At 50.9% G+C, this 27,651-nt stretch overlaps 1 protein-coding gene across 1 annotated transcript in view; it reads right to left on the bottom strand.

Annotated features, from left to right (window-relative positions):
* The window catches only part of LOC135516574 (glutamate receptor-interacting protein 1-like), a 92,221-nt gene that overhangs the window by 48,774 nt on the left and 15,796 nt on the right, over positions 1-27,651 (bottom strand). Inside the window, exons 4-5 of the mRNA XM_064940924.1 lie at positions 13,686-13,755; positions 3,161-3,306 (exon numbers count right to left, since the gene is read on the bottom strand). Coding sequence (XP_064796996.1) covers positions 3,161-3,306; positions 13,686-13,755 — 216 coding nt within the window. The remainder of the gene's footprint in view (positions 1-3,160; positions 3,307-13,685; positions 13,756-27,651) is intronic.

Below are 27,651 nucleotides of genomic sequence, written 5' to 3'. Positions count from 1 at the left end.
CCCTTAACTCTCCTCCCAGTGACTATGGGTGGTGGGAGGAGCCAGAGGAGAACCCCTTAACTCTCCTCCCAGTGACTATGGGTGGTGGGAGGAGCCAGGAGGAGAACCCCTTAACTCTCCTCCCAGTGACTATGTGTGGTGGGAGGAGCCAGGGGGAGAAACCCTTGACTCTCCTCCCAGTGACTATGGGTGGTGGGAGGAGCCAGGAGGAGAAACCCTTAACTCTCCTCCCAGTGACTATGGGTGGTGGGAGGAGCCAGAGGAGAACCCCTTAACTCTCCTCCCAGTGACTATGGGTGGTGGGAGGAGCCAGAGGAGAACCCCTTGACTCTCCTCCCAGTGACTATGGGTGGTGGGAGGAGCCAGGAGGAGAAACCCTTAACTCTCCTCCCAGTGACTATGGGTGGTGGGAGGAGCCAGAGGAGAACCCCTTAACTCTCCTCCCAGTGACTATGGGTGGTGGGAGGAGCCAGAGGAGAACCCCTTAACTCTCCTCCCAGTGACTATGGGTGGTGGGAGGAGCCAGGAGGAGAAACCCTTAACTCTCCTCCCAGTGACTATGGGTGGTGGGAGGAGCCAGAGGAGAACCTCTTAACTCTCCTCCCAGTGACTATGGGTGGTGGGAGGAGCCAGGAGGAGACGCGTAGCTAAAGTGACAGATACACTCTGCTTGCAACACATTAATATGGGAAGCTCTTCGAGTGTGTGTGTGTGTGTGTGTGTGTGTGTGTGTGTGTGTGTGTGTGTGTGTGTGTGTGTGTGTGTGTGTGTGGGTGTGTTGTTTAAACACTCTGACTACATTAGTAATAACAGTGAAGGAACCTGATTATCTCTGTTTCATTACAACTTCAATTAGAAATATTTAGTTCCTCGTTCAAACAAATAATTAACGGAACCAAACAGACACTAGACACATAGGGCGCATCCCAAATTACACCCCCCTTTTCCCCTTTCTAGTGCACTACTTTTGACCAGGTAGGCCCATCTAAAGGGAATAGGGGGCCATTTGAGAGACATGGAAACAGATGAATCAGTAAACATGGAGGCCTGATGTCAGTTTGAACCCCCCCCCCCTCCCTCCCCCCCACTCTGTGAGCCGATTGGTTCATCACGTCCTCGGGGGGGGGGTGGGGACGCGTTGGTTGTTAAATGGTCTGATTGAACAAACAAAGCGTTTCATTTGTTCCAATTAAACTAATCTCAGCCTAATATGCGTTCAGAGTAGTAGCTCTGTGATGATTGGCCGTGGGGTCTCCTGCTGCATTGCACTAGTTGAAGGGAGAGAACTCTTTCAGGACACAGAGTGGTGAGAAGGACTGTGTTATCTCCAGTGGCCTGGGTTTACACAGGAAGCACAATTCTTTTGGAAGGTCCGTCTTTTGACCAATCCCATCACATCTTTTCACATTCAATTATTTTTCAGCTCTGATCTGATTGGTCAAAAGATAAATTAGTGAGAAGGAAAAAAAAAAGAGATTTGGGCTGTCTGTGTTTTAACCCAAACATTCTGTTGTAGTTCTAATTCTACATTAAAAATTCTACTCATTTTTAATTAGTACCAGTCAAGCCCATAGAGGCTTGGATCTGTCTCCATGTGCTGTTCTGTCAGACTTCATTCTGACTACAACTCCATCATCCAGTCAGTGGGACTGGGAGGAATGAATCAACCATGTGCTGTTCTGTCAGACATCAACTCCATCATCCAGTCAGTGGGACTGGGAGGAATGAATCAACCATGTGCTGTTCTGTCAGACATCAACTCCATCATCCAGTCAGTGAGACTGGGAGGAATGAATCAACCATGTGCTGTTCTGTCAGACATCAACTCCATCATCCAGTCAGTGGGACTGGGAGGAATGAATCAACCATGTGCTGTTCTGTCAGACATCAACTCCATCATCCAGTCAGTGAGACTGGGAGGAATGAATCAACCATGTGCTGTTCTGTCAGACATCAACTCCATCATCCAGTCAGTGGGACTGGGAGGAATGAATCAACCATGTGCTGTTCTGTCAGACATCAACTCCATCATTCAGTCAGTGGGACTGGGAGGAATGAATCAACCATGTGCTGTTCTGTCAGACATCAACTCCATCATCCAGTCAGTGAGACTGGGAGGAATGAATCAACCATGTGCTGTTCTGTCAGACATCAACTCCATCATCCAGTCAGTGAGACTGGGAGGAAGGAATCAACCATGTGCTGTTCTGTCAGACATCAACCCCATCATCCAGTCAGTGAGACTGGGAGGAATGAATCAACCATGTGCTGTTCTGTCAGACATCAACTCCATCATCCAGTCAGTGGGACTGGGAGGAATGAATCAACCATGTGCTGTTCTGTCAGACATCAACTCCATCATCCAGTCAGTGGGACTGGGAGGAATGAATCATTGAATACGTCTCGCAATTGAAGCTGAATTATTTTTTTTAAAATTTCTGTCGCTATTTTTGATAAATGATTAATGTAATTCCATTTCCTGGAAATGTAAGGAACATGTGTATTGATAATGACTAACCGACTAACGAAGAGGTTGATTCAGTGTTTTTCACTAGCAGAGAGGTTGGGTCAGTGGTTTTGACTAGCAGAGAGGTTGGTATAGTGGTTTTGACTAACATAGAGGTTGGGTCAGTGGTTTTGACTAACAGAGAGGTTGGGTCAGTGGTTTTGACTAGCAGAGAGGTTGGGTCAGTGGTTTTGACTAACAGAGAGGTTGGTATAGTGGTTTTGACTAACAGAGAGGTTGGTACAGTCGTTTTGACTAACAGAGAGGTTGGTTCACTGGTTTTGACTACTATAGAGGTTGGTACAGTGGTTTTGACTAACAGAGGTTGGGTTAGTGGTTTTGACTAACAGAGAGGTTGGTTCACTGGTTTTGACTACTATAGAGGTTGCTACAGTGGTTTTGACTAACAGAGAGGTTGGGTCAGTGGCTTTGACTAACAGAGAGGTTGGGTCAGTGGTTTTGACTAACATAGAGGTTGGGTCAGTGGTTTTGACTAACAGAGAGGTTGGGTCAGTGGTTTTGACTAACAGAGAGGTTTGGTAGAGTGGTTTTGACTAGCAAAGAGTTTGGTAGAGTGGTTTTCACTAACAGAGAGGGTGGTACAGTGGTTTTGTCTAACAGTGTGTGTGTGTGTGTCCAGTGTGTACGCACTACCTGAGTTGTCCTCGTCCTTGCGGATCTTGAGCTTGACCAGTTCTTCACACTGCTGGAGAATCTGAACAGCGTCTTCCATGGAGCAGTTGTCCAGACGGATGTTATCGATGGCCAGCAGCTTGTCCCCCAGCTCCAGAGTCCCAGTCCTGGGGAGAGGAACACACAGACCAGGGTTTAGAGGTGACCAGCAGCTTGTCCCCCAGCTCCAGAGTCCCAGTCCTGGGGAGAGGAACACACAGACCAGGGTTTAGAGGTGACCAGCAGCTTGTCCCCCTGCTCCAGGGTCCCAGTCCTGGGGAGAGGAACACACAGACCAGGGTTTAGAGGTGACCAGCAGCTTGTCCCCCAGCTCCAGAGTCCCAGTCCTGGGGAGAGGAACACACAGACCAGGGTTTAGAGGTGACCAGCAGCTTGTCCCCCAGCTCCAGAGTCCCAGTCCTGGGGAGAGGAACACACAGACCAGGGTTTAGAGGTGACCAGCAGCTTGTCCCCCTGCTCCAGAGTCCCAGTCCTGGGGAGAGGAACACACAGACCAGGGTTTAGAGGTGACCAGCAGCTTGTCCCCCTGCTCCAGAGTCCCAGGCCTGGGGAGAGGAACACACAGACCAGGGTTTAGAGGTGACCAGCAGCTTGTCCCCCTGCTCCAGAGTCCCAGTCCTGGAGAGAGGAACACACAGACCAGGGTTTAGAGGTGACCAGCAGCTTGTCCCCCTGCTCCAGAGTCCCAGTCCTGGGGAGAGGAACACACAGACCAGGGTTTAGAGGTGACCAGCAGCTTGTCCCCCTGCTCCAGAGTCCCAGTCCTGGGGAGAGGAACACACAGACCAGGGTTTGGAGGTGACCAGGACTGTCTTCAGTCCTATATTCCACAGTGTGTACTATTCTATGTGTAAATGTGGTCAGTTGATAAGACTGGTTACAACATCAGTTCGGTGTTGCTCACATGCTGTTCTTTCACAACACTGATCTGAATTGATGTCGTGTGGAAACATCCATTACTCATCATGCGTCCACATACTGTACACAGTCATAGTTATCACCAACACACAGACAGAATCCTAATCCAGAACCCCCCCCCCATAGACAGATACGCAGATGTAATGCATGTTTAACTCTGTCAGAGACTCAAACAGAGTTATGTTAGCAGGAGGCCTGACAGAGACAAGCTACTGAAATGACAGAGTTATGTTAGCAGGAGGCCTGACAGAGACAAGCTACTGAAATGAGACTCACAGAGACCTGTTGACAGGAGGCCTGACAGAGACACGCTGATGAAATGAGACTCACAGAGACCTGTTGACAGGAGGCCTGACAGAGACACGCTGATGAAATGAGACTCACAGAGACCTGTTGACAGGAGGCCTGACAGAGACACGCTGATGAAATGAGACTCACAGAGACCTGTTGACAGGAGGCCTGACAGAGACACGCTGATGAAATGAGACTCACAGAGACCTGTTGACAGGAGGCCTGACAGAGACACGCTACTGAAATGAGACTCACAGAGACCTGTTGACAGGAGGCCTGACAGAGACACGCTGATGAAATGAGACTCACAGAGACCTGTTGACACGAGGCCTGACAGAGACACGCTGATGAAATGAGACTCACAGAGACCTGTTGACAGGAGGCCTGACAGAGACACGCTGATGAAATGAGACTCACAGAGACCTGTTGACAGGAGGCCTGACAGAGACACGCTACTGAAATGAGACTCACAGAGACCTGTTGACAGGAGGCCTGACAGAGACACGCTGATGAAATGAGACTCACAGAGACCCGTTGACAGGAGGCCTGACAGAGACACGCTACTGAAATGAGACTCACAGAGACCTGTTGACAGGAGGCCTGACAGAGACACGCTGACGAAATGAGACTCACAGAGACCTGTTGACACGAGGCCTGACAGAGACACGCTACTGAAATGAGACGCACAGAGACCTGTTGACAGGAGGCCTGACAGAGACACGCTACTGAAATGAGACTCACAGAGACCTGTTGACAGGAGGCCTGACAGAGACACGCTGATGAAATGAGACTCACAGAGACCTGTTGACACGAGGCCTGACAGAGACACGCTGACGAAATGAGACTCACAGAGACCTGTTGACACGAGGCCTGACAGAGACACGCTACTGAAATGAGACGCACAGAGACCTGTTGACAGGAGGCCTGACAGAGACACGCTACTGAAATGAGACTCACAGAGACCTGTTGACAGGGAACATAGTGCACTACATAGGGAATAGGGTACCATTTGGAATGCAGAGCAAGCAGTCATCAGTTTGCTCCCTTCCCTCCCTTCACCATGACAACACTTCCCTCCCTTCACCATGACAACACAGAGGCAGAATACAGAATACTGTTCAGTTGTCCTCATTCCTCATTCTGGAACAACATTTTATATTCCAATGTAATCCAGAGAAAGAAAGTCATTATTAAAATGACCAATAATCTCTGTTTTTTTTTATTTTTTTTTATTTTTTACTAATGTCCAAAATGACTAAATCCTGAAAGGTATAAGGGACAACACCTGCCCAATTTACCTGAAAGACAGGTCATCGTTACGGTAAATACCCTAGTACAAGAGCATAGGATGTTTATTAACGTACCTCCTCTAATAGAGCAGCAGAATATAAACTAGAATCACATCATAACTCCCCAGTGCCTTTCCTCTGCCTCCTTGACAGGGGTAACTAATACCTAGATATAACAGGACTGGGTGCCTCTCCTCTGGCTCCTTGACAGGGGTAACTAATACCTAGATATAACAGGACTGGGTGCCTCTCCTCTGCTCCTTGACAGGGGTAACTAATACCTAGATAGAACAGGACTGGGTGCCTTGTCTCTGTCTCCCTGACAGGGGTAACTAATACCTAGATATAACAGGACTGGGTGCCTCTCCTCTGTCTCCTTGACAGGGGTAACTAATACCTAGATATAACAGGACTGGGTGCCTCTCCTCTGTCTCCCTGACAGGGGTAACTAATACCTAGATAGAACAGGACTGGGTGCCTTGTCTCTGTCTCCCTGACAGGGGTAACTAATACCTAGATATAACAGGACTGGGTGCCTCTCCTCTGTCTCCTTGACAGGGGTAACTAATACCTAGATATAACAGGACTGGGTGCCTCTCCTCTGTCTCCCTGACAGGGGTAACTAATACCTAGATAGAACAGGACTGGGTGCCTTGTCTCTGTCTCCCTGACAGGGGTAACTAATACCTAGATATAACAGGACTGGGTGCCTCTCCTCTGTCTCCTTGACAGGGGTAACTAATACCTAGATATAACAGGACTGGGTGCCTCTCCTCTGTCTCCCTGACAGGGGTAACTAATACCTAGATAGAACAGGACTGGGTGCCTTGTCTCTGTCTCCCTGACAGGGGTAACTAATACCTAGATATAACAGGACTGGGTGCCTCTCCTCTGTCTCCTTGACAGGGTAACTAATACCTAGATATAACAGGACTGGGTGCCTCTCCTCTGTCTCCCTGACAGGGGTAACTAATACCTAGATAGAACAGGACTGGGTGCCTTGTCTCTGTCTCCCTGACAGGGGTAACTAATACCTAGATATAACAGGACTGGGTGCCTCTCCTCTGCCTCCTTGACAGGGGTAACTAATACCTAGATATAACAGGACAGGGTGCCTCTCCTCTGTCTCCTTGACAGGGGTAACTAATACCTAGATATAACAGGACTGGGTGCCTCTCCTCTGTCTCCTTGACAGGGGTAACTAATACCTAGATAGAACAGGACTGGGTGCCTCTCCTCTGTCTCCTTGACAGGGGTAACTAATACCTAGATATAACAGGACAGGGTGCCTCTCCTCTGTCTCCTTGACAGGGGTAACTAATACCTAGATATAACAGGACTGGGTGCCTCTCCTCTGTCTCCTTGACAGGGGTAACTAATACCTAGATAGAACAGGACTGGGTGCCTCTCCTCTGCCTCCTTGACAGGGGTAACTAATACCTAGATAGAACAGGACTGGGTGCCTCTCCTCTGTCTCCTTGACAGGGGTAACTAATACCTAGATATAACAGGACTGGGTGCCTCTCCTCTGTCTCCCTGACAGGGGTAACTAATACCTAGATAGAACAGGACTGGGTGCCTCTCCTCTGTCTCCTTGACAGGGGTAACTAATACCTAGATAGAACAGGACTGGGTGCCTCTCCTCTGTCTCCTTGACAGGGGTAACTAATACCTAGATATAACAGGACTGGGTGCCTCTCCTCTGTCTCCTTGACAGGGGTAACTAATACCTAGATAGAACAGGACTGGGTGCCTTGTCTCTGTCTCCTTGACAGGGGTAACTAATACCTAGATAGAACAGGACAGGGTGCCTCTCCTCTGCCTCCTTGACAGGGGTAACTAATACCTAGATATAACAGGACAGGGTGCCTCTCATCTGTCTCCTTGACAGGGGTAACTAATACCTAGATATAACAGGACTGGGTGCCTTGTCTCTGTCTCCCTGACAGGGGTAACTAATACCTAGATATAACAGGACTGGGTTCCTCTCCTCTGCCTCCTTGACAGGGGTAACTAATACCTAGATAGAACAGGACTGGGTGCCTCTCCTCTTTCTCCTTGACAGGGGTAACTAATACCTAGATAGAACAGGACTGGGTGCCTTGTCTCTGTCTCCCTGACAGGGGTAACTAATACCTAGATATAACAGGACAGGTTGCTTTGGGGAGAGAATCATAATCACTGATTAGTGCATAACCCAATTCCTCTCATCTTCCTCTCAGCATAATTACCAGACCTGCATCCCAAATGGAACCCTATTCTCTATATAGTGTCCTAGTTTTGACCAGGGCCCATAGGGAATAGGTGCCAATTGGGCCACAGCCCAAGGTAAACATATGTGTTGGTTGCGTAAGGCCTGGCAAAACGAGGGCAGAGACAGAATGTGGGTTAATTAGTTAGAGCCCTGGTGGTAAACAGAATGCAGCGTCGCCTTGGTAACTGGTCTGGATGTAAACACGGAGAACACCCAGCCCAGTTACTGCAGAAGGAGGAGGGGTTTAAAACTACGTCTCTGTCTGTAGGTTGTGTGTGTGTGTGTGTGTGTGTTTGTGTGTGTGTGTGTATTTGTGTTCTCCACACAACTTGTAGCGACTGCTACCCCTCTACCCCTCTACCCCTCCCCCCAGCTGAGAATTCCCTCTCTCTGTGCAAAGTCGTGAACAGCCGTTTCCACTTTGGGGGATTTCATTGAAGAACCTTGTCCGCTGCTTCCCACAACGAGATGACAACATCCGTTAGTTAGCTAGCGACTCGTCAAGCTGGCCCACTTCAGTTGAGAGGTTCAATCACAGTTTATACGTGAGTCCTAACGATTGTGTGTGTGACGTCTCATGATGTTTTTTATTATGTGGGGTAATGGCCCCCTGGGGGTCGTACCACAGAGCAGGGAGCCTGGCCACTGAACATCGGAATATCGGAACACGGAGCCTGGCCACTGAACATCGGAACACGGAGCCTGGCCACTGAACATCGGAATATCGGAACACGGAGCCTGGCCACTGAACATCGGAATATCGGAACACGGAGCCTGGCCACTGAACATCGGAATATCGGAACACGGAGCCTGGCCACTGAACATCGGAATATCGGAACACGGAGCCTGGCCACTGAACATCGGAACACGGAGCCTGGCCACTGAACATCGGAATATCGGAACACGGAGCCTGGCCACTGAACATCGGAATATCGGAACACGGAGCCTGGCCACTGAACATCGGAACACGGAGCCTGGCCACTGAACATCGGAACACGGAGCCTGGCCACTGAACATCGGAACACGGAGCCTGGCCACTGAACATCGGAACACGGAGCCTGGCCACTGAACATCGGAACACAGAGCCTGGCCACTGAACATCGGAACACAGAGCCTGGCCACTGAACATCGGAACACAGAGCCTGGCCACTGAACATCGGAATATCGGAACACGGAGCCTGGCCACTGAACATCGGAACACAGAGCCTGGCCACTGAACATCGGAATATCGGAACACAGAGCCTGGCCACTGAACATCGGAACACGGAGCCTGGCCACTGAACATCGGAACACGGAGCCTGGCCACTGAACATCGGAACACGGAGCCTGGCCACTGAACATCGGAACACAGAGCCTGGCCACTGAACATCGGAACACGGAGCCTGTCCACTGAACATCGGAACACGGAGCCTGGCCACTGAACATCGGAACACGGAGCCTGGCCACTGAACATCGGAACACGGAGCCTGTCCACTGAACATCGGAATACGGAGCCTGGCCACTGAACATCGGAACACGGAGCCTGTCCACTGAACATCGGAACACGGAGCCTGGCCACTGAACATCGGAACACGGAGCCTGGCCACTGAACATCGGAACACGGAGCCTGGCCACTGAACATCGGAACACGGAGCCTGGCCACTGAACATCGGAACACGGAGCCTGGCCACTGAACATCGGAACACGGAGCCTGGCCACTGAACATCGGAACACGGAGCCTGGCCACTGAACATCGGAACACGGAGCCTGGCCACTGAACATCGGAACACGGAGCCTGGCCTCTGAACATCGGAACACGGAGCCTGGCCACTGAACATCGGAACACGGAGCCTGGCCACTGAACATCGGAACACGGAGCCTGGCCACTGAACATCGGAACACGGAGCCTGGCCACTGAACATCGGAACACAGAGCCTGGCCACTGAACATCGGAACACGGAGCCTGGCCACTGAACATCGGAACACGGAGCCTGGCCACTGAACATCGGAACACGAAGCCTGACCACTGAACATCTGAATATCGGAACACGGTGCCTGGCCACTGAACATCGGAACACGGAGCCTGGCCACTGAACATCGGAACACGGAGCCTGGCCACTGAACATCGGAACACGGAGCCTGGCCACTGAACATCGGAACACGAAGCCTGACCACTGAACATCTGAATATCGGAACACGGTGCCTGGCCACTGAACATCGGAACACGGAGCCTGGCCACTGAACATCGGAACACGGAGCCTGGCCACTGAACATCGGAACACGGAGCCTGGCCACTGAACATCGGAACACGGAGCCTGGCCACTGAACATCGGAACACGGAGCCTGGCCACTGAACATCGGAACACGGAGCCTGGCCACTGAACATCGGAACACGGAGCCTGGCCACTGAACATCGGAACACGGAGCCTGGCCACTGAACATCGGAACACGGAGCCTGGCCACTGAACATCGGAACACGGAGCCTGGCCACTGAACATCGGAACACGGAGCCTGGCCACTGAACATCGGAACACGGAGCTTGGCCACTGAACAATACATTATCTGTATTGATCTAGAGAATTGGAATTATGCAGATGAGCTCATGCAGGGTCACATCCCCCTTCCAGCCCAGAGCTGAGTGACCACAGAGCCCGGTCATAAACCACTGATTAATATCCACTGCATCAAACACAATATACTATACTGCAGAAATACATATATTTATATGTGACTATGTGCCATAGTGTAGTTTAGTGGAGTGGTGTGGAGAGCAACATGTTTAGTGGAGTGGTGTGCAGAGCAACATTCATAGTGTAGTTTAGTGGAGTGGTGTGGAGAGCAACATTCATAGTGTAGTTTAGTAGAGTGGTGTGCAGAGCAACATTCATAGTGTAGTTTAGTGGAGTGGTGTGGAGAGCAACATTCATAGTGTAGTTTAGTAGAGTGGTGTGCAGAGCAACATTCATAGTGTAGTTTAGTGGAGTGGTGTGGAGAGCAACATGTTTAGTGGAGTGGTGTGGAGAGCAACATTCATAGTGTAGTTTAGTGGAGTGGTGTGGAGAGCAACATTCATAGTGTAGTTTAGTGGTGTGCAGAGCAACATTCATAGTGTAGTTTAGTGGAGTGGTGTGGAGAGCAACATTCATAGTGTAGTTTAGTGTAGTGGTGTGCAGAGCAACATTCATAGTGTAGTTTAGTGGTGTGGTGTGCAGAGCAACATTCATAGTGTAGTTTAGTGGAGTGGTGTGCAGAGCAACATTCATAGTGTAGTTTAGTGGAGTGGTGTGGAGAGCAACATTCATAGTGTAGTTTAGTGGAGTGGTGTGGAGAGCAACATTCATAGTGCAGTTTAGTGCAGAGCAACATTCATAGTGTAGTTTAGTGGTGTGGTGTGCAGAGCAACATTCATAGTGTAGTTTAGTGGAGTGGTGTGCAGAGCAACATTCATAGTGTAGTTTAGTGCAGAGCAACACTGAGACAATAAATTTGATGTGTTGCATGTTGTATTTTTCAGATAATTTACATGTGAGCAGTTTGATTGGTTGATTGATATATTTACCTGTGAGCAGGTTGATTGGCTGATTGGTGTATTTACCTGTGAGCAGGTTGATTGGCTGATTGGTGTATTTACCTGTGAGCAGGTTGATTGGTGTATTTACCTGTGAGCAGGTTGATTGATGTATTTACCTGTGAGCAGGTTGATTGATGTATTTACCTCTGAGCAGGTTGATTGATGTATTTACCTGTGAGCAGGTTGATTGATGTATTTACCTGTGAGCAGGTTGATTGGTGTATTTACCTGTGAGCAGGTTGATTGGTGTATTTACCTGTGAGCAGGTTGATTGGTGTATTTACCTGTGAGCAGGTTGATTGATGTATTTACCTGTGAGCAGGTTGATTGGCTGATTGATGTATTTACCTGTGAGCAGGTTGATTGGTGTATTTACCTGTGAGCAGGTTGATTGATGTATTTACCTGTGAGCAGGTTGATTGGTGTATTTACCTGTGAGCAGGTTGATTGGTGTATTTACCTGTGAGCAGGTTGATTGGTGTATTTACCTGTGAGCAGGTTGATTGATGTATTTACCTGTGAGCAGGTTGATTGATGTATTTACCTGTGAGCAGGTTGATTGGTTGATTGGTGTATTTACCTGTGAGCAGGTTGATTGGTGTATTTACCTGTGAGCAGGTTGATTGGTGTATTTACCTGTGAGCAGGTTGATTGATGTATTTACCTGTGAGCAGGTTGATTGGTTGATTGATGTATTTACCTGTGAGCAGGTTGATTGGTGTATTTACCTGTGAGCAGGTTGATTGGTGTATTTACCTGTGAGCAGGTTGATTGGTGTATTTACCTGTGAGCAGGTTGATTGGTGTATTTACCTGTGAGCAGGTTGATTGATGTATTTACCTGTGAGCAGGTTGATTGGTTGATTGGTGTATTTACCTGTGAGCAGGTTGATTGGCTGATTGGTGTATTTACCTGTGAGCAGGTTGATTGATGTATTTACCTGTGAGCAGGTTGATTGGTTGATTGGTGTATTTACCTGTGAGCAGGTTGATTGATGTATTTACCTGTGAGTAGGTTGATTGGTGTATTTACCTGTGAGCAGGTTGATTGGCTGATTGGTGTATTTACCTGTGAGCAGGTTGATTGGTTGATTGGTGTATTTACCTGTGAGCAGGTTGATTGGCTGATTGGTGTATTTACCTGTGAGCAGGTTGATTGGTGTATTTACCTGTGAGCAGGTTGATTGGCTGATTGGTGTATTTACCTGTGAGCAGGTTGATTGGTGTATTTACCTGTGAGCAGGTTGATTGGTTGATTGGTGTATTTACCTGTGAGCAGGTTGATTGGCTGATTGGTGTATTTACCTGTGAGTAGGTTGATTGGTGTATTTACCTGTGAGCAGGTTGATTGGCTGATTGGTGTATTTACCTGTGAGCAGGTTGATTGATGTATTTACCTGTGAGCAGGTTGATTGATGTATTTACCTGTGAGCATGTTGATTGATGTATTTACCTGTGAGCAGGTTGATTGGCTGATTGGTGTATTTACCTGTGAGCAGGTTGATTGATGTATTTACCTGTGAGCATGTTGATTGATGTATTTACCTGTGAGCAGGTTGATTGGTGTATTTACCTGTGAGCAGGTTGATTGGTGTATTTACCTGTGAGCAGGTTGATTGGCTGATTGGTGTATTTACCTGTAAGCAGGTTGATTGATGTATTTACCTGTGAGCAGGTTGATTGATGTATTTACCTGTGAGCAGGTTGATTGGTGTATTTACCTGTGAGCAGGTTGATTGGTTTATTGGTGTATTTACCTGTGAGCAGGTTGATTGATGTATTTACCTGTGAGCAGGTTGATTGATGTATTTACCTGTGAGCAGGTTGATTGATGTATTTACCTGTGAGCAGGTTGATTGATGTATTTACCTGTGAGCAGGTTGATTGGTGTATTTACCTGTGAGCAGGTTGATTGGTGTATTTACCTGTGAGCAGGTTGATTGGTGTATTTACCTGTGAGCAGGTTGATTGGCTGATTGGTGTATTTACCTGTGAGCAGGTTGATTGGTGTATTTACCTGTGAGCAGGTTGATTGGTGTATTTACCTGTGAGCAGGTTGATTGGTGTATTTACCTGTGAGCAGGTTGATTGGTTTATTTACCTGTGAGCAGGTTGATTGATGTATTTACCTGTGAGCAGGTTGATTGGTGTATTTACCTGTGAGCAGGTTGATTGGTGTATTTACCTGTGAGCCACGCTGCCCTTCTTGATGTCGGAGATGATGAGTGCGTCCCCAGGTTTCCTACTGGATGGAGCTAGGAAGAAAGGATGGATGTATGAGACCACAGGATTTTATCATTAACAAAACCACAGGCTTAAACCATTAACAAAACCACAGGCTTGTACCATTAACAAAACCACAGGCTTGTACCATTAACAAAACCACAGGCTTATACCATTAACAAAACCACAGGCTTACATCATTAACAAAACCACAGGCTTGTACCATTAACAAAACCACAGGCTTAAACCATTAACAAAACCACAGGCTTGTACCATTAACAAAACCACAGGCTTGTACCATTAACAAAACCACAGGCTTGTACCATTAACAAAACCAACTTGTGAAAATGGCGTCTCATTCATTCCTTTGGTTGCATTTACACAGACAACCCAATTCTGATTTAAAAAAAAAATCAGATAAGCTCTGAAATAGAGATCTGATGTGATTGGTCAAAAGAGAAATTAGTGGAAAAAAATCTCAGAATTGGGCTGCCTGTGTAAATGCAGCCTTTAAAGTTGATGAAAAGTGTATCAGCCCAAAGTATGGTTGGGCTGAGTGCCTTACAGGAAGGGAGGAAGGGTATCTGTTTTGAGTAAACAACTTCCCTCCCCTCTTCTCCAACCCATAATACTCCCTGTAGTCCTACTCCTCTCCTTCCCTCCCTTATACTCCCCTCCCTCCCATCTCCTCCCTCCCATCTCTTCCCCTCTGCTCTCCTTCCCTTCTGCTCTCCTTCCCTTCTGCTCTCCTTCCCTTCTGCTCTCCTTCCCTTCTGCTCTCCTTCCCTTCTGCTCTCCTTCCCTTCTGCTCTCCTTCCCTTCTGCTCTCCTTCCCTTCTGCTCTCCTTCCCCTCTTCTCCTTTCCTCTCTTCCCATGTACTCTACTCCCCATTATATTCCCTCCCTTCTGCTCTCTTTCCACTCTCCTCTCCTCTTTCCCTCCCCTCTCCTCCCCTCCTCTCCTTCTCTTCCTTCTCCTCCCCTCCCCTCCCTTCTCCTCCCCTCCCTTCTCCTCCCCTCCCTTCTCCTCCCCTCCCGTCTCCTCCCTTCTCCTTCCCTCCCCCTCCATTCTCCTCCCCTCCCCTCCCTTCTCCTTCCCTCCCCTCCCCTCCATTCTCCTCCCCTCCCTTCTCCTTCCCTCCCCTCCCTTCTCCTTCCCTCCCCTCCACTCCATTCTCCTCCCCTCCCTTCTCCTTCCCTCCCCTCCATTCTCCTCCACTCCCTTCTCCTTCCCTCCCTTCTCCTTCCCTCCCTTCTCCTTCCCCCCTTCTCCTTCCCTCCCCCTCCCTTCTCCTCCCCCCTCCCTTCTCCTTCCCTCCCCTCCCCCCTCCCTTCTCCTTCCCTCCCCTCCATTCTCCTCCCTCTCTTCTCCTCCCCTCTCTTCTCCTCCCCTCCCTTCTCCTTCCCTCCCCTCCCTTCTCCTTCCCTCCCTTCTCCTTCCCTCCCTTCTCCTTCCCTCCCCTCCCCTCCATTCTCCTCCCTTCTCCTTCCCTCCCCTCCCTTCTCCTCCCCTCCCTTCTCCTTCTCCTCCCCTCCCTTCTCCTTCTCCATCCCTCCCCTCCCTTCTCCTCCCCTCCCTTCTCCTCCCCTCCCTTCTCCTTCTCCTTATCCTCCCCTCCCTTCTCTTTCTCCTCCCCCCCTCCCTTCTCCTTCCCTCCCCTCCCCTCCATTCTCCTCCCCTCCATTCTCCTTCCCTCCCCTCCCTTCTCCTTCCCTCCCCTCCCCTCCCTTCTCCTTCCCTCCCCTCCATTCTCCTCCACTCCTTTCTCCTTCTCTCCTTCCCTCCCCTCCCTTCTCCTCCCCTCCCTTCTCCTCCCCTCCCTTCTCCTTCCCTCCCCTCCCCTCCCTTCTCCTTCCCTCCCCTCCATTCTCCTTCCCTCCCCTCCATTCTCCTCCCCTCTCTTCTCCTCCCCTCCCTTCTTCCCTCCCCTCCCTTCTCCTTCCCTCCCTTCTCCTTCCCTCCCCTCCCTTCTCCTTCCCTCCCCTCCATTCTCCTCCCTTCTCCTTCCCTCCCCTCCCTTCTCCTCCCCTCCCTTCTCCTTCTCCTCCCCTCCCTTCTCCATCCCTCCCCTCCCTTCTCCTCCCCTCCCTTCTCCTTCTCCTTATCCTCCCCTCCCTTCTCTTTCTCCTCCCCTCCCTTATCCTGCCCTCCCTTATCCTCCCCTCCCTTCTCCTTCTCCATCCCTCCCCTCCCTTCTCCTCCCCTCCCTTCTCCTTCTCCTCCCCTCCCTTCTCCTTCTCCTTATCCTCCCCTCCCTTCTCCTCCCCCTCCCTTCTCCTTCCCTCCCCTTCCTTCTCCTTCTCCTTCTCCTCCCCTTCCTTCTCCTTCTCCTTATCCTCCCCTCCCTTCTCCTCCCCTCCCTTCTCCTTCTCCTCCCCTCCCTTCTCCTTCCCTCCCCTCCCTTCTCCTTATCCTCCCCCTCCCTTCTCCTCCCCTCCCTTCTCCTTCTCCTCCCCTCCCTTCTCCTTCTCCTTCTCCTCCCCCTCCCTTCTCCTTCTCCTTCCCTCCCCTCCCTTCTCCTCCCCTCCCTTCTCCTTCTCCTTCTCCTCCCCTCCCTTCTCCTGTACTTCACTCTATATTGCAGTCTGCTCAACAGTTTCAGTCCACTTCAGTCCATAAACAACCCACATTATCTCCTCATCTCAGCTGACAAAACTACAGTGCTGCCTGTCGTTACTGCAGCTCTTTACCTGACCTGTCAAATTGCCAACTCAGTCCTATTGTAATTCTGCAGGTGCTTTCTGTGTCTGTCTATATGTCAGAGGAGAGACAGGAGAGATGTCTTTTCTGCCTGCTCTGAAAGAGACACATCTCTGTGTCCCGGGTGTGTTGTGAATGTTAATGTGGAAGCCAGGGACTGCTTGGTGTGACGTGGACACGTCAGTGCCGTTGACGGGGTTAACAGTGGAGGAGATACAGGCGTTCTGCACGGAGTCCACGATTTTAACTGGAGGCACGAGAGTAAGACGGTTACAATGAGCGAGCAGGGAGGTAAAGGTGAGGGGGCGGGGCCACCTACAGAACACTAGAGTAAGATGGTTACTTGTCCAATGAGCGAGCAGGGAGGTAAAGGTGAGGGGGAGGGGCCACCTACAGAGCACTAGAGTAAGATGGTTACTTGTCCAATGAGCGAGCAGGGAGGTAAAGGTGAGGGGGCGGGGCCACCTACAGAACACTAGAGTAAGACGGTTACTTGTCCAATGAGCGAGAAGGGAGGTAAAGGTGAGGGGGCGGGGCCACCTACAGAACACTAGAGTAAGACGGTTACTTGTCCAATGAGCGAGCATGGAGGTAAAGGTGATGGGGCGGGGCCACCTACAGAACACTAGAGTAAGACGGTTACTTGTCCAATGAGTGAGCAGGGAGGTAAAGGTGAGGGGGAGGGGCCACCTACAGAACACCAGAGTAAGACGGTTACTTGTCCAATGAGCGAGCAGGGAGGTAAAGGTGAGGGGGAGGGGCCACCTACAGAACACTAGAGTAAGACGGTTACTTGTCCAATGAGCGAGCAGGGACGTAAAGGTGAGGGGGAGGGGCCACCTACAGAACACTAGAGTAAGATGGTTACTTGTCCAATGAGAGAGCAGGGACGTAAAGGTGAGGGGGAGGGGCCACCTACAGAACACTAGAGTAAGACGGTTACCTGTCCAATGAGCGAGCAGGGAGGTAAAGGTGAGGGGGAGGGGCCACCTACAGAACACTAGAGTAAGACGGTTACTTGTCCAATGAGCGAGCAGGGAGGTAAAGGTGAGGGGAGGGGCCACCTACAGAACACTAGAGTAAGACGGTTACTTGTCCAATGAGCGAGCAGGGAGGTAAAGGTGAGGGGCGGGGCCACCTACAGAACACTAGAGTAAGACGGTTACTTGTCCAATGAGCGAGCAGGGACGTAACGGTGAGGGGGAGGGGCCACCTACAGAACACTAGAGTAAGACGGTTACTTGTCCAATGAGCGAGCAGGGAGGTAAAGGTGAGGGGGCGGGGCCACCTACAGAACACTAGAGTAAGATGGTTACTTGTCCAATGAGCGAGCAGGGAGGTAAAGGTGAGGGGGAGGGGAAACCTACAGAACACTAGAGACACTAGAGGTATCCACTAAATTAAGAAAGTTACGGCCATTTTGCTACTGTTGCGCGTATAGTATCCTAAGAGAATCCGTGATGTCGACTGGTGGAAAATCCTTCAGGCAAAGCTGAAGAATGAATTATATTTCTATGGCTACAGAATGAATTATATTTATATGGCTACAGAATGAATTATATTTATATGGCTACAGAATGAATTATATTTCTATGGCTACAGAATGAATTATATTTCAGAATGAATATTTATATGGCTACAGAATGAATTATATTTCTATGGCTACAGAATGAATTATATTTCTATGGCTACAGAATGAATTATATTTATATGGCTACAGAATGAATTATATTTATATGGCTACAGAATGAATTATATTTCTATGGCTACAGAATGAATTATATTTATATGGCTACAGAATGAATTATATTTCTATGGCTACAGAATGAATTATATTTATATGGCTACAGAATGAATTATATTTCTATGGCTACAGAATGAATTATATTTCTATGGCTACAGAATGAATTATATTTATATGGCTACAGAATGAATTATATTTATATGGCTGTAGAATGAATTATATTACTATGGCTACAGAATGAATTATATTTCTATGGCTGTAGAATGAATTATATTACTATGGCTGAAGAATGAATTATATTTATAGCCCTCTGCTGCATTGCAGAAATGTCTTTCCTCCCGGTGGAGAGTTGGTTAGCTGACTGTGCTGAATCCCGAATTAGACCCCTTTCCTCAGCCTCGAGCCTACATGGAACAATGGGTTCCGGTGGTGGTGGTTGGACCAAACAGAGAACGCACGCACGCACGCACACACGCACACACACACACACAGGAAATAGCCTCAGGGTACTGTTAGCCATCATTGTCATCGTTGAGCCACTGGTCTATCTGCCAATTAAATCTCAGCAAATACTAGTAGGTCTGCATCCCAAATGGCACCCTATTCCCCTACAGTCCTACAGGAACCAGCCACCAGCCCTCCAGTCCTCCAGGAACCAGCCACCAGCCCTCTAGTCCTCCAGGAACCAGCCACCAGCCCTCCAGTCCTCCAGGAACCAGCCACCAGCCCTCTAGTCCTCCAGGAACCAGCCACCAGCCCTCCAGTCCTACAGGAACCAGCCACCAGCCCTCCAGTCCTCCAGGAACCAGCCACCAGCCCTCCAGTCCTCCAGGAACCAGCCACCAGCCCTCCAGTCCTACAGGAACCAGCCACCAGCCCTCCAGTCCTCCAGGAACCAGCCACCAGCCCTCCAGTCCTCCAGGAACCAGCCCTCCAGTCCTCCAGGAACCAGCCACCAGCCCTCCAGTCCTCCAGGAACCAGCCACCAGCCCTCCAGTCCTACAGGAACCAGCCACCAGCCCTCCAGTCCTACAGGAACCAGCCACCAGCCCTCCAGTCCTACAGGAACCAGCCACCAGCCCTCCAGTCCTCCAGGAACCAGCCACCAGCCCTCCAGTCCTCCAGGAACCAGCCACCAGCCCTCCAGTCCTCCAGGAACCAGCCACCAGCCCTCCAGTCCTCCAGGAACCAGCCACCAGCCCTCCAGTCCTCCAGGAACCAGCCACCAGCCCTCCAGTCCTCCAGGAACCAGCCACCAGCCCTCCAGTCCTACAGGAACCAGCCACCAGCCCTCCAGTCCTACAGGAACCAGCCACCAGCCCTCCAGCCCTGTAGGAACCAGCCACCAGCCCTCCAGTCCTACAAGAACCAGCCACCAGCCCTCCAGTTCTACAGGAACCAGCCCTCCAGTCCTCCTGGAACCAGCCCTCCTGGAACCAGCCCTCCTGGAACCAGCCCTCCAGGAACCAGCCACCAGCCTTCCAGTCCTACAGGAACCAGCCACCAGGCCTCCAGTCCTGCAGGAACCAGCCCTCCAGCCCTGTAGGAACCAGCCACCAGCCCTCTAGTCCTACAGGAACCAGCCACCAGCCCTCCAGTCCTACAGGAACCAGCCACCAGCCTTCCAGTCCTACAGGAACCAGCCACCAGCCCTCCAGTCCTACAGGAGACAGCCACCAGCCCTCTAGTCCTGCAGGAACCAGCCACCAGCCTTCCAGTCCTACAGGAACCAGCCACCAGCCCTCTAGTCCTGCAGGAACCAGCCACCAGCCTTCCAGTCCTGCAGGAACCAGCCACCAGCCTTCCAGTCCTACAGGAACCAGCCACCAGCCCTCCAGTCCTGCAGGAACCAGCCACCAGCCCTCCAGTCCTCCAGGAACCAGCCACCAGCCCTCCAGGAACCAGCCAACAGCCCTCCAGTCCTACAGGAACCAGCCACCAGCCCTCCAGGAACCAGCCACCAGCCCTCCAGTCCTGCAGGAACCAGCCACCAGCCCTCCAGGAACCAGCCACCAGCCCTCCAGTCCTGCAGGAACCAGCCAGCAGCCCTCCAACCCTCCAGGAACCAGCCACCAGCCCTGCAGTCCTGCAGGAACCAGCCAGCAGCCCTCCGACCCTACAGGAATCAGCCACCAGCCCTCCAGTCCTACAGGAACCAGCCACCAGCCCTCCAGTCCCGAAGGAACCAGCCAAGAGCCCTCCAGTCCTACAGGAACCAGCCACCAGCCCTCCAGCCCTGCAGGAACCAGCCACCAGCCACCAGCCCTCCAGGAACCAGCCACCAGCCCTCCAGTCCTACAGGAACCAGCCACCAGCCCTCCAGTCCTACAGGAACCAGCCACCAGCCCTCCAGGAACCAGCCACCAGCCCTCCAGGAACCAGCCACCAGCCCTCCAGTCCTGAAGGAACCAGCCAAGAGCCCTCCAGTCCTGCAGGAACCAGCCACCAGCCCTCCAGTCCTACAGGAACCAGCCAACAGCCCACCAGCCCTGCAGGAACCAGCCACCAGCCCTCCAGGAACCAGCCACCAGCCCTCCAGTCCTGAAGGAACCAGCCAGCAGCCCTCCGACCCTACAGGAATCAGCCACCAGCCCTCCAGTCCTACAGGAACCAGCCACCAGCCCACCAGCCCTCCAGGAACCAGCCACCAGCCCACCAGCCCTCCAGGAACCAGCCACCAGCCCTCCAGGAACCAGCCACCAGCCCTCCAGTCCTGAAGGAACCAGCCAAGAGCCCTCCAGTCCTGCAGGAACCAGCCACCAGCCCACCAGCCCTGCAGGAACCAGCCATCAGCCCTCCAGCCCTGAAGGAACCAGCCACCAGCCCATCAGTCCTCCAGGAACCAGCCCTCCAGCACTACAGGAACCAGCCACCAGCCCTCCAACCCTACAGGAACCAGCCACCAGCCCATCAGTCCTCCAGGAACCAGCCCTCCAGCACTACAGGAACCAGCCACCAGCCCTCCAACCCTACAGGAACCAGCCACCAGCCCTCCAGCCCTACAGGAACCAGCCACCAGCCCTCCAACCCTACAGGAACCAGCCACCAGCCCTCCAGCCCTACAGGAACCAGCCACCAGCCCTCCAACCCTACAGGAACCAGCCACCAGCCCTCCAACCCTACAGGAACCAGCCACCAGCCCTCCAGTCCTCCAGGAACCAGCCACCAGCCCTCCAGTCCTACAGGAACCAGCCACCAGCCCTCCAGTCCTACAGGAACCAGCCACCAGCCCTCTAGTCCTACAGGAACCAGCCACCAGCCCTCCAGACCAGCAGGTGTCTTCAGTGTACCACTGGTATGTCTACACCGTAGAAGCACTGAGGCCAAATGGCATCACTGGGAGTTCACACCATCCCACTTCTGGCATCATATCAGGCACAAAATAGGAATTGGACATGATAGATGTTTTCAGATTGTCCATAATATTGTTTGTGTGAACATTTAAACATTCCTAAACTGCAGCATAACTGAATGTTCCCAAAAAATATATATATATAAAGTTAATTTTGAATCTGTGCTGCATTTCTACTGCTCTGACAAAGAAAGTCTAAACACAAGCCTCTAAAAACAGTCTTATCTCTGACCTCCCTGCCTCTATAGAGACTATAATCTGGCCAATGTCCAAGTGAAGAGGAGTTCAACAGGACAGGATGTGTAGAGAGCTGCAGAGCCCAGCCTTTACAGACTCCTTCAATAGATCAACTATCAGCTACACAGAGATACAGACACAGCAGTACAACTCTTAGAGAAGCCATGAAAGCTCCAGGCTGTGTCCTATCCCCCATTTAGTTAACTCCTTTTGACCCTCTGGGCTCCAGTCCCCTATACTGGGAGTAGGGTGTCATTTGGGGCGCACGCCCAGAGTTCCAGCAAAACAAATGTCACATAAAGAAGCTGACACCCCAGAGAGAGTTGTCGAGCCTCCGGAGAGCCTTTGTAGATCCTCAGAGCGCGGTTCGGTTCGCAGGATGCTGTTTCCGTGTTCTCTCTGTATCACAGACAATAACTCAGCAGAGCATCCCCAGTCTCCTTCCTCCGTTTCCCTTTTATCTCTCTCTCCCTCCCTCCATTTCTCTCTCTCTCTCTCCCTCCATTTCTCTCTCTCTCTCCCTCCCCCATCTCTCTCTCTCTTTCCACCATCTCTCTCTCCCTCCCCATCTCCCTCTCTTGCTCTCTCTCCTCCTCCTCCATCTCTCTCTCTCCCACCTCCATCTCTCTCTCCCTCCTCCATCTCTCTCTCTTTCTCCCTCCCCCTCTCTTTCTCCCTTCATATCTCTCTCTCTCTCCCTCCTCCATCTCTCTATCCCTCCCTCCATCTCTCTCTCCCTCCATTTCGCTCTCTCTCTCTCTCTCCCTCCCCCATCTCTCTCTCTCTCTCCACCATCTCTCTCTCCCTCCCCATCTCCCTCTCTTGCTCTCTCTCCTCCTCCTCCATCTCTCTCTCCCTCCTCCATATCTCTCTCTCTTTCTCCCTCCTCCATCTCCCTCTTTCTCCCTCCATATCTCTCTCTCTCTCCCTCCTCCATCTCTCTATCCCTCCCTCCATCTCTCCTCTCTCTCTCCATTTCTCTCTCTTTCCCTCCTCCATCTCTCTCTCTCTCTCTCCTCCATATCTCTCTCTCTCCCTCCTCCATCTCTCTCCATCTCTCTCTCTCTCTCCCTCCATCTCTCCCTCTCCCACCTCCATCTCTCTCTCTCCCTCCATCTCTCTCTCTCTCTCCTCCATCTCTCTCTCTCTCCCTCCATCTCTCTCTCTCTCCCTCCTCCATCTCTCTCTCTCTCCCTCCATCTCTCCCTCTCCATCCCCCATCTCTCTCTCTCTCCCTCCATCTCTCCCTCTCCCTCCTTCATCTCTCTCTCTCTCTCCCTCCATCTCTCCCTCCTCCATCTCTCTCTCTCCCTCCTCCATCTCTCTCTCTCCCTCCTCCATCTCTCTCTCTCCCTCCATCTCTCCCTCTCCATCTCTCTCTCTCCCTCCATCTCTCACTCTCCCTCCTCCATCTCTCTCTCTCCCTCCATCTCTCCCTCTCCCTCCTCCATCTCCCTCTCCCTCCTCCATCTCTCTCTCTCTCCCTCCATCTCTCCCTCTCCCTCCTCCATCTCTCTCTCCCTCCATCTCTCTCTCTCTCCCTCCATCTCTCCCTCTCCCTCCTCCATCTCTCCATCTCTCCCTCTCCCTCCTCCATCTCTCTCTCTCTCCCTCCATCTCTCCCTCTCCCTCCTCCATCTCTCCCTCTCCCTCCTCCATCTCTCTCTCTCTCCCTCCATCTCTCCCTCTCCCTCCTCCATCTCTCTCTCTCCCTCCTCCATCTCTCTCTCTCCCTCCTCCATCTCTCTCTCTCCCTCCTCCATCTCTCTCTCCCTCCTCCATCTCTCTCTCCCTCCATCTCTCCCTCTCCCTCCTCCATCTCTCCCTCTCCCTCCTCCATCTCTCTCTCTCCCTCCTCCATCTCTCTCTCTCCCTCCTCCATCTCTCTCTCTCCCTCCTCCATCTCTCTCTCTCCCTCCTCCATCTCTCTCTCCCTCCCTCCATCGCTCTCTCTCTCTTACGGAGTGGGGAAGACGCCTTGGACAGCCAACTGACCTCACGTCAGCCCGTGGAGAGACACAGTGAATTGCAGAGACAGACGCTGCACGGTTGACAGAGGGAGTGTTAGTTTGGCATGAGATGAGGAGAGACACAGTGAATTGCAGAGACAGACGCTGCACGTTGACAGAGGGAGTGTTAGTTTGGCATGAGATGAGGAGAGACACAGTGAATTGCAGAGACAGACGCTGCACCGTTGACTGAGGGATTGTTAGTTTGGCATGAGATGAGGAGAGACACAGTGAATTGCAGAGACAGACGCTGCACCGTTGACTGAGGGATTGTTAGTTTGGCATGAGATGAGGAGAGACACAGTGAATTGCAGAGACAGACGCTGCACGGTTGACAGAGGGAGTGTTAGTTTGGCATGAGATGAGGAGAGACACAGTGAATTGCAGAGACAGACGCTGCACGGTTGACAGAGGGAGTGTTAGTTTGGCATGAGATGAGGAGAGACACAGTGAATTGCAGAGACAGACGCTGCACGGTTGACAGAGGGAGTGTTAGTTTGGCATGAGATGAGGAGAGACACAGTGAATTGCAGAGACAGACGCTGCACGGTTGACAGAGGGAGTGTTAGTTTGGCATGAGATGAGGAGAGACACAGTGAATTGCAGAGACAGACGCTGCACCGTTGACTGAGGGAGTGTTAGTTTGGCATGAGATGAGGAGAGACACAGTGAATTGCAGAGACAGACGCTGCACCGTTGACAGAGGGAGTGTTAGTTTGGCATGAGATGAGGAGAGACACAGTGAATTGCAGAGACAGACGCTGCACGGTTGACAGAGGGAGTGTTAGTTTGGCATGAGATGAGGAGAGACACAGAGGACACGCCATGAGATGAGGAGAGACACAGAGGACACGCCATGAGATGAGGAGAGACACAGAGGACACGCCATGAGATGAGGAGAGACACAGAGGACACGCCATGAGATGAGGAGAGACACAGAGGACACGCCATGAGATGAGGAGAGACACAGAGGACACGCCATGAGATGAGGAGAGACACAGAGGACACGCCATGAGATGAGGAGAGACACAGAGGACACGCCATGAGATGAGGAGAGACACAGAGGACACGCCATGAGATGAGGAGAGACACAGAGGACACGCCATGAGATGAGGAGAGACACAGAGGACACGCCATGAGATGAGGAGAGACACAGAGGACACGCCATGAGATGAGGAGAGACACAGAGGACACGCCATGAGATGAGGAGAGACACAGAGGACACGCCATGAGATGAGGAGAGACACAGAGGACACGCCATGAGATGAGGAGAGACACAGAGGACACGCCATGAGATGAGGAGAGACACAGAGGACACGCCATGAGATGAGGAGAGACACAGAGGACACGCCATGAGATGAGGAGAGACACAGAGGACACGCCATGAGATGAGGAGAGACACAGAGGACACGCCATGAGATGAGGAGAGACACAGAGGACACGCCATGAGATGAGGAGAGACACAGAGGACACGCCATGAGATGAGGAGAGACACAGAGGACACGCCATGAGATGAGGAGAGACACAGAGGACACGCCATGAGATGAGGAGAGACACAGAGGACACGCCATGAGATGAGGAGAGACACAGAGGACACGCCATGAGATGAGGAGAGACACAGAGGACACGCCATGAGATGAGGAGAGACACAGAGGACACGCCATGAGATGAGGAGAGACACAGAGGACACGCCATGAGATGAGGAGAGACACAGAGGACACGCCATGAGATGAGGAGAGACACAGAGGACACGCCATGAGATGAGGAGAGACACAGAGGACACGCCATGAGATGAGGAGAGACACAGAGGACACGCCATGAGATGAGGAGAGACACAGAGGACACGCCATGAGATGAGGAGAGACACAGAGGACACGCCATGAGATGAGGAGAGACACAGAGGACACGCCATGAGATGAGGAGAGACACAGAGGACACGCCATGAGATGAGGAGAGACACAGAGGACACGCCATGAGATGAGGAGAGACACAGAGGACACGCCATGAGATGTCTTCTCTTCTGGAGAAACACAGTCCTCCTTTGATATGGCAGCATGATGGACTTTCTTACAAAAGTAACAGTCAATCCTCTTAAATCCTGTCTTTATGATTCCGGCTGCCTTCAGTACCTCTCACAGACACCCAGTAAAATCTCTCTCATTCTCCTACTAAACTTTTCCTTTCGAGAGGGACAATCAAATTGATAATATTATAGAACTCCGTTTTTTGGGGTCAAATCCCTTGCAGAGCCCCGAGGAATGGTAATGGGATTTTATTGCTTTCCAAAGAGCTTGTGATTTTAGAAACAAGTGGAGGTTTTAGATAGAGGCTTAGAGAGAACCTGGACAAGCTGCAGGGAATCTATTGGGGAAGTAAGTAGTATATATCATCTGGAGAAAATGTCAGCCTGACTGGGGGTACAGCGTCGTACGGGTGTGACCGGGGCAGGCCATCATTGTAAATAAGAATTTGTTCTAAACTGACTTGCCTCGTTAAATAAAGGTTAAATATTTTTTTTAAAGTAAATAATCGAAAACATGTTTTGTCAGTTTGATACCAGCAGAGCCCCTCTATGACCAGGTGGCTGGAGAAGTAATGTCAGTTTGATACCAGCAGAGCCTCTCTATGACCAGGTGGCTGGGGAAGTAATGTCAGTTTGATACCAGCAGAGCCCCTCTATGACCAGGTGGCTGGAGAAGTAATGTCAGTTTGATACCAGCAGAGCCCCTCTATGACCAGGTGGCTGGGGAAGTAATGTCAGTTTGATACCAGCAGAGCCCCTCTATGACCAGGTGGCTGGGGAAGTAATGTCAGTTTGATACCAGCAGAGCCCCTCTATGACCAGGTGGCTGGGGAAGTAATGTCAGTTTGATACCAACAGAGCCCCTCTATGACCAGGTGGCTGGGGAAGTAATGTCAGTTTGATACCAGCAGAGACCCTCTATGACCAGGTGGCTGGAGAAGTAATATCAGTTTGTTACCAGCAGAGCCCCTCTATGACCAGGTGGCTGGAGAAGTAATGTCAGTTTGATACCAGCAGAGCCCCTCTATGACCAGGTGGCTGGGGAAGTAATGTTAGTTTGATACCAGCAGAGCCCCTCTATGACCAGGTGGCTGGAGAAGCTGAGCTGGCAACATCCTCCTTCCTCAAAGTTAACAAAACACAAACATTGTTGAATTTGCCGAGTCAGAAGCAAACAGGAAACTTCATAGGAGATAAGCGGAGCGAGCACTTCAAAAAGATAAATAATGACACGCTTTCTAGAACCTTCTACATGCGTCTCCTCTCTCCTGGAATCTAACCTCCTCCCTTCTCTGTTTGCCAAGCAAACAAAACTCCGAAAGAGAGAAAAGTTTAAACTTTAACGACTAATTCTTCGACTTTGGAAGACAAATGAACGTGAGAAGAATGAGTGTGTTGAAAAGGAGACACATGAACGTGAGAAGAATGAGTGTGTTGAAAAGGAGACAAATGAACGTGAGAAGAATGAGAATGAGTGTGTTGAAAAGGAGACAAATGAACGTGAGAAGAATGAGTGTGTTGAAAAGGAGACAAATGAACGTGAGAAGAATGAGTGTGTTGAAAAGGAGACAAATGAACGTGAGAAGAATGAGTGTGTTGAAAAGGAGACAAATGAACGTGAGAAGAATGAGTGTGTTGAAAAGGAGACAAATGAACGTGAGAAGAATGAGTGTGTTGAAAAGGAGACACATGAACGTGAGAAGAATGAGTGTGTTGAAAAGGAGACAAATGAACGTGAGAAGAATGAGTGTGTTGAAAAGGAGACACATGAACGTGAGAAGAATGAGTGTGTTGAAAAGGAGACACATGAACGTGAGAAGAATGAGTGTGTTGAAAAGGAGACAAATGAACGTGAGAAGAAT

The sequence above is a fragment of the Oncorhynchus masou genome, chromosome 27 (genome assembly GCF_036934945.1).
Source record: "Oncorhynchus masou masou isolate Uvic2021 chromosome 27, UVic_Omas_1.1, whole genome shotgun sequence".
Taxonomy (NCBI): Eukaryota; Metazoa; Chordata; class Actinopteri; order Salmoniformes; family Salmonidae; genus Oncorhynchus; species Oncorhynchus masou.
This window is presented reverse-complemented; position numbering and strand designations above follow the sequence as displayed.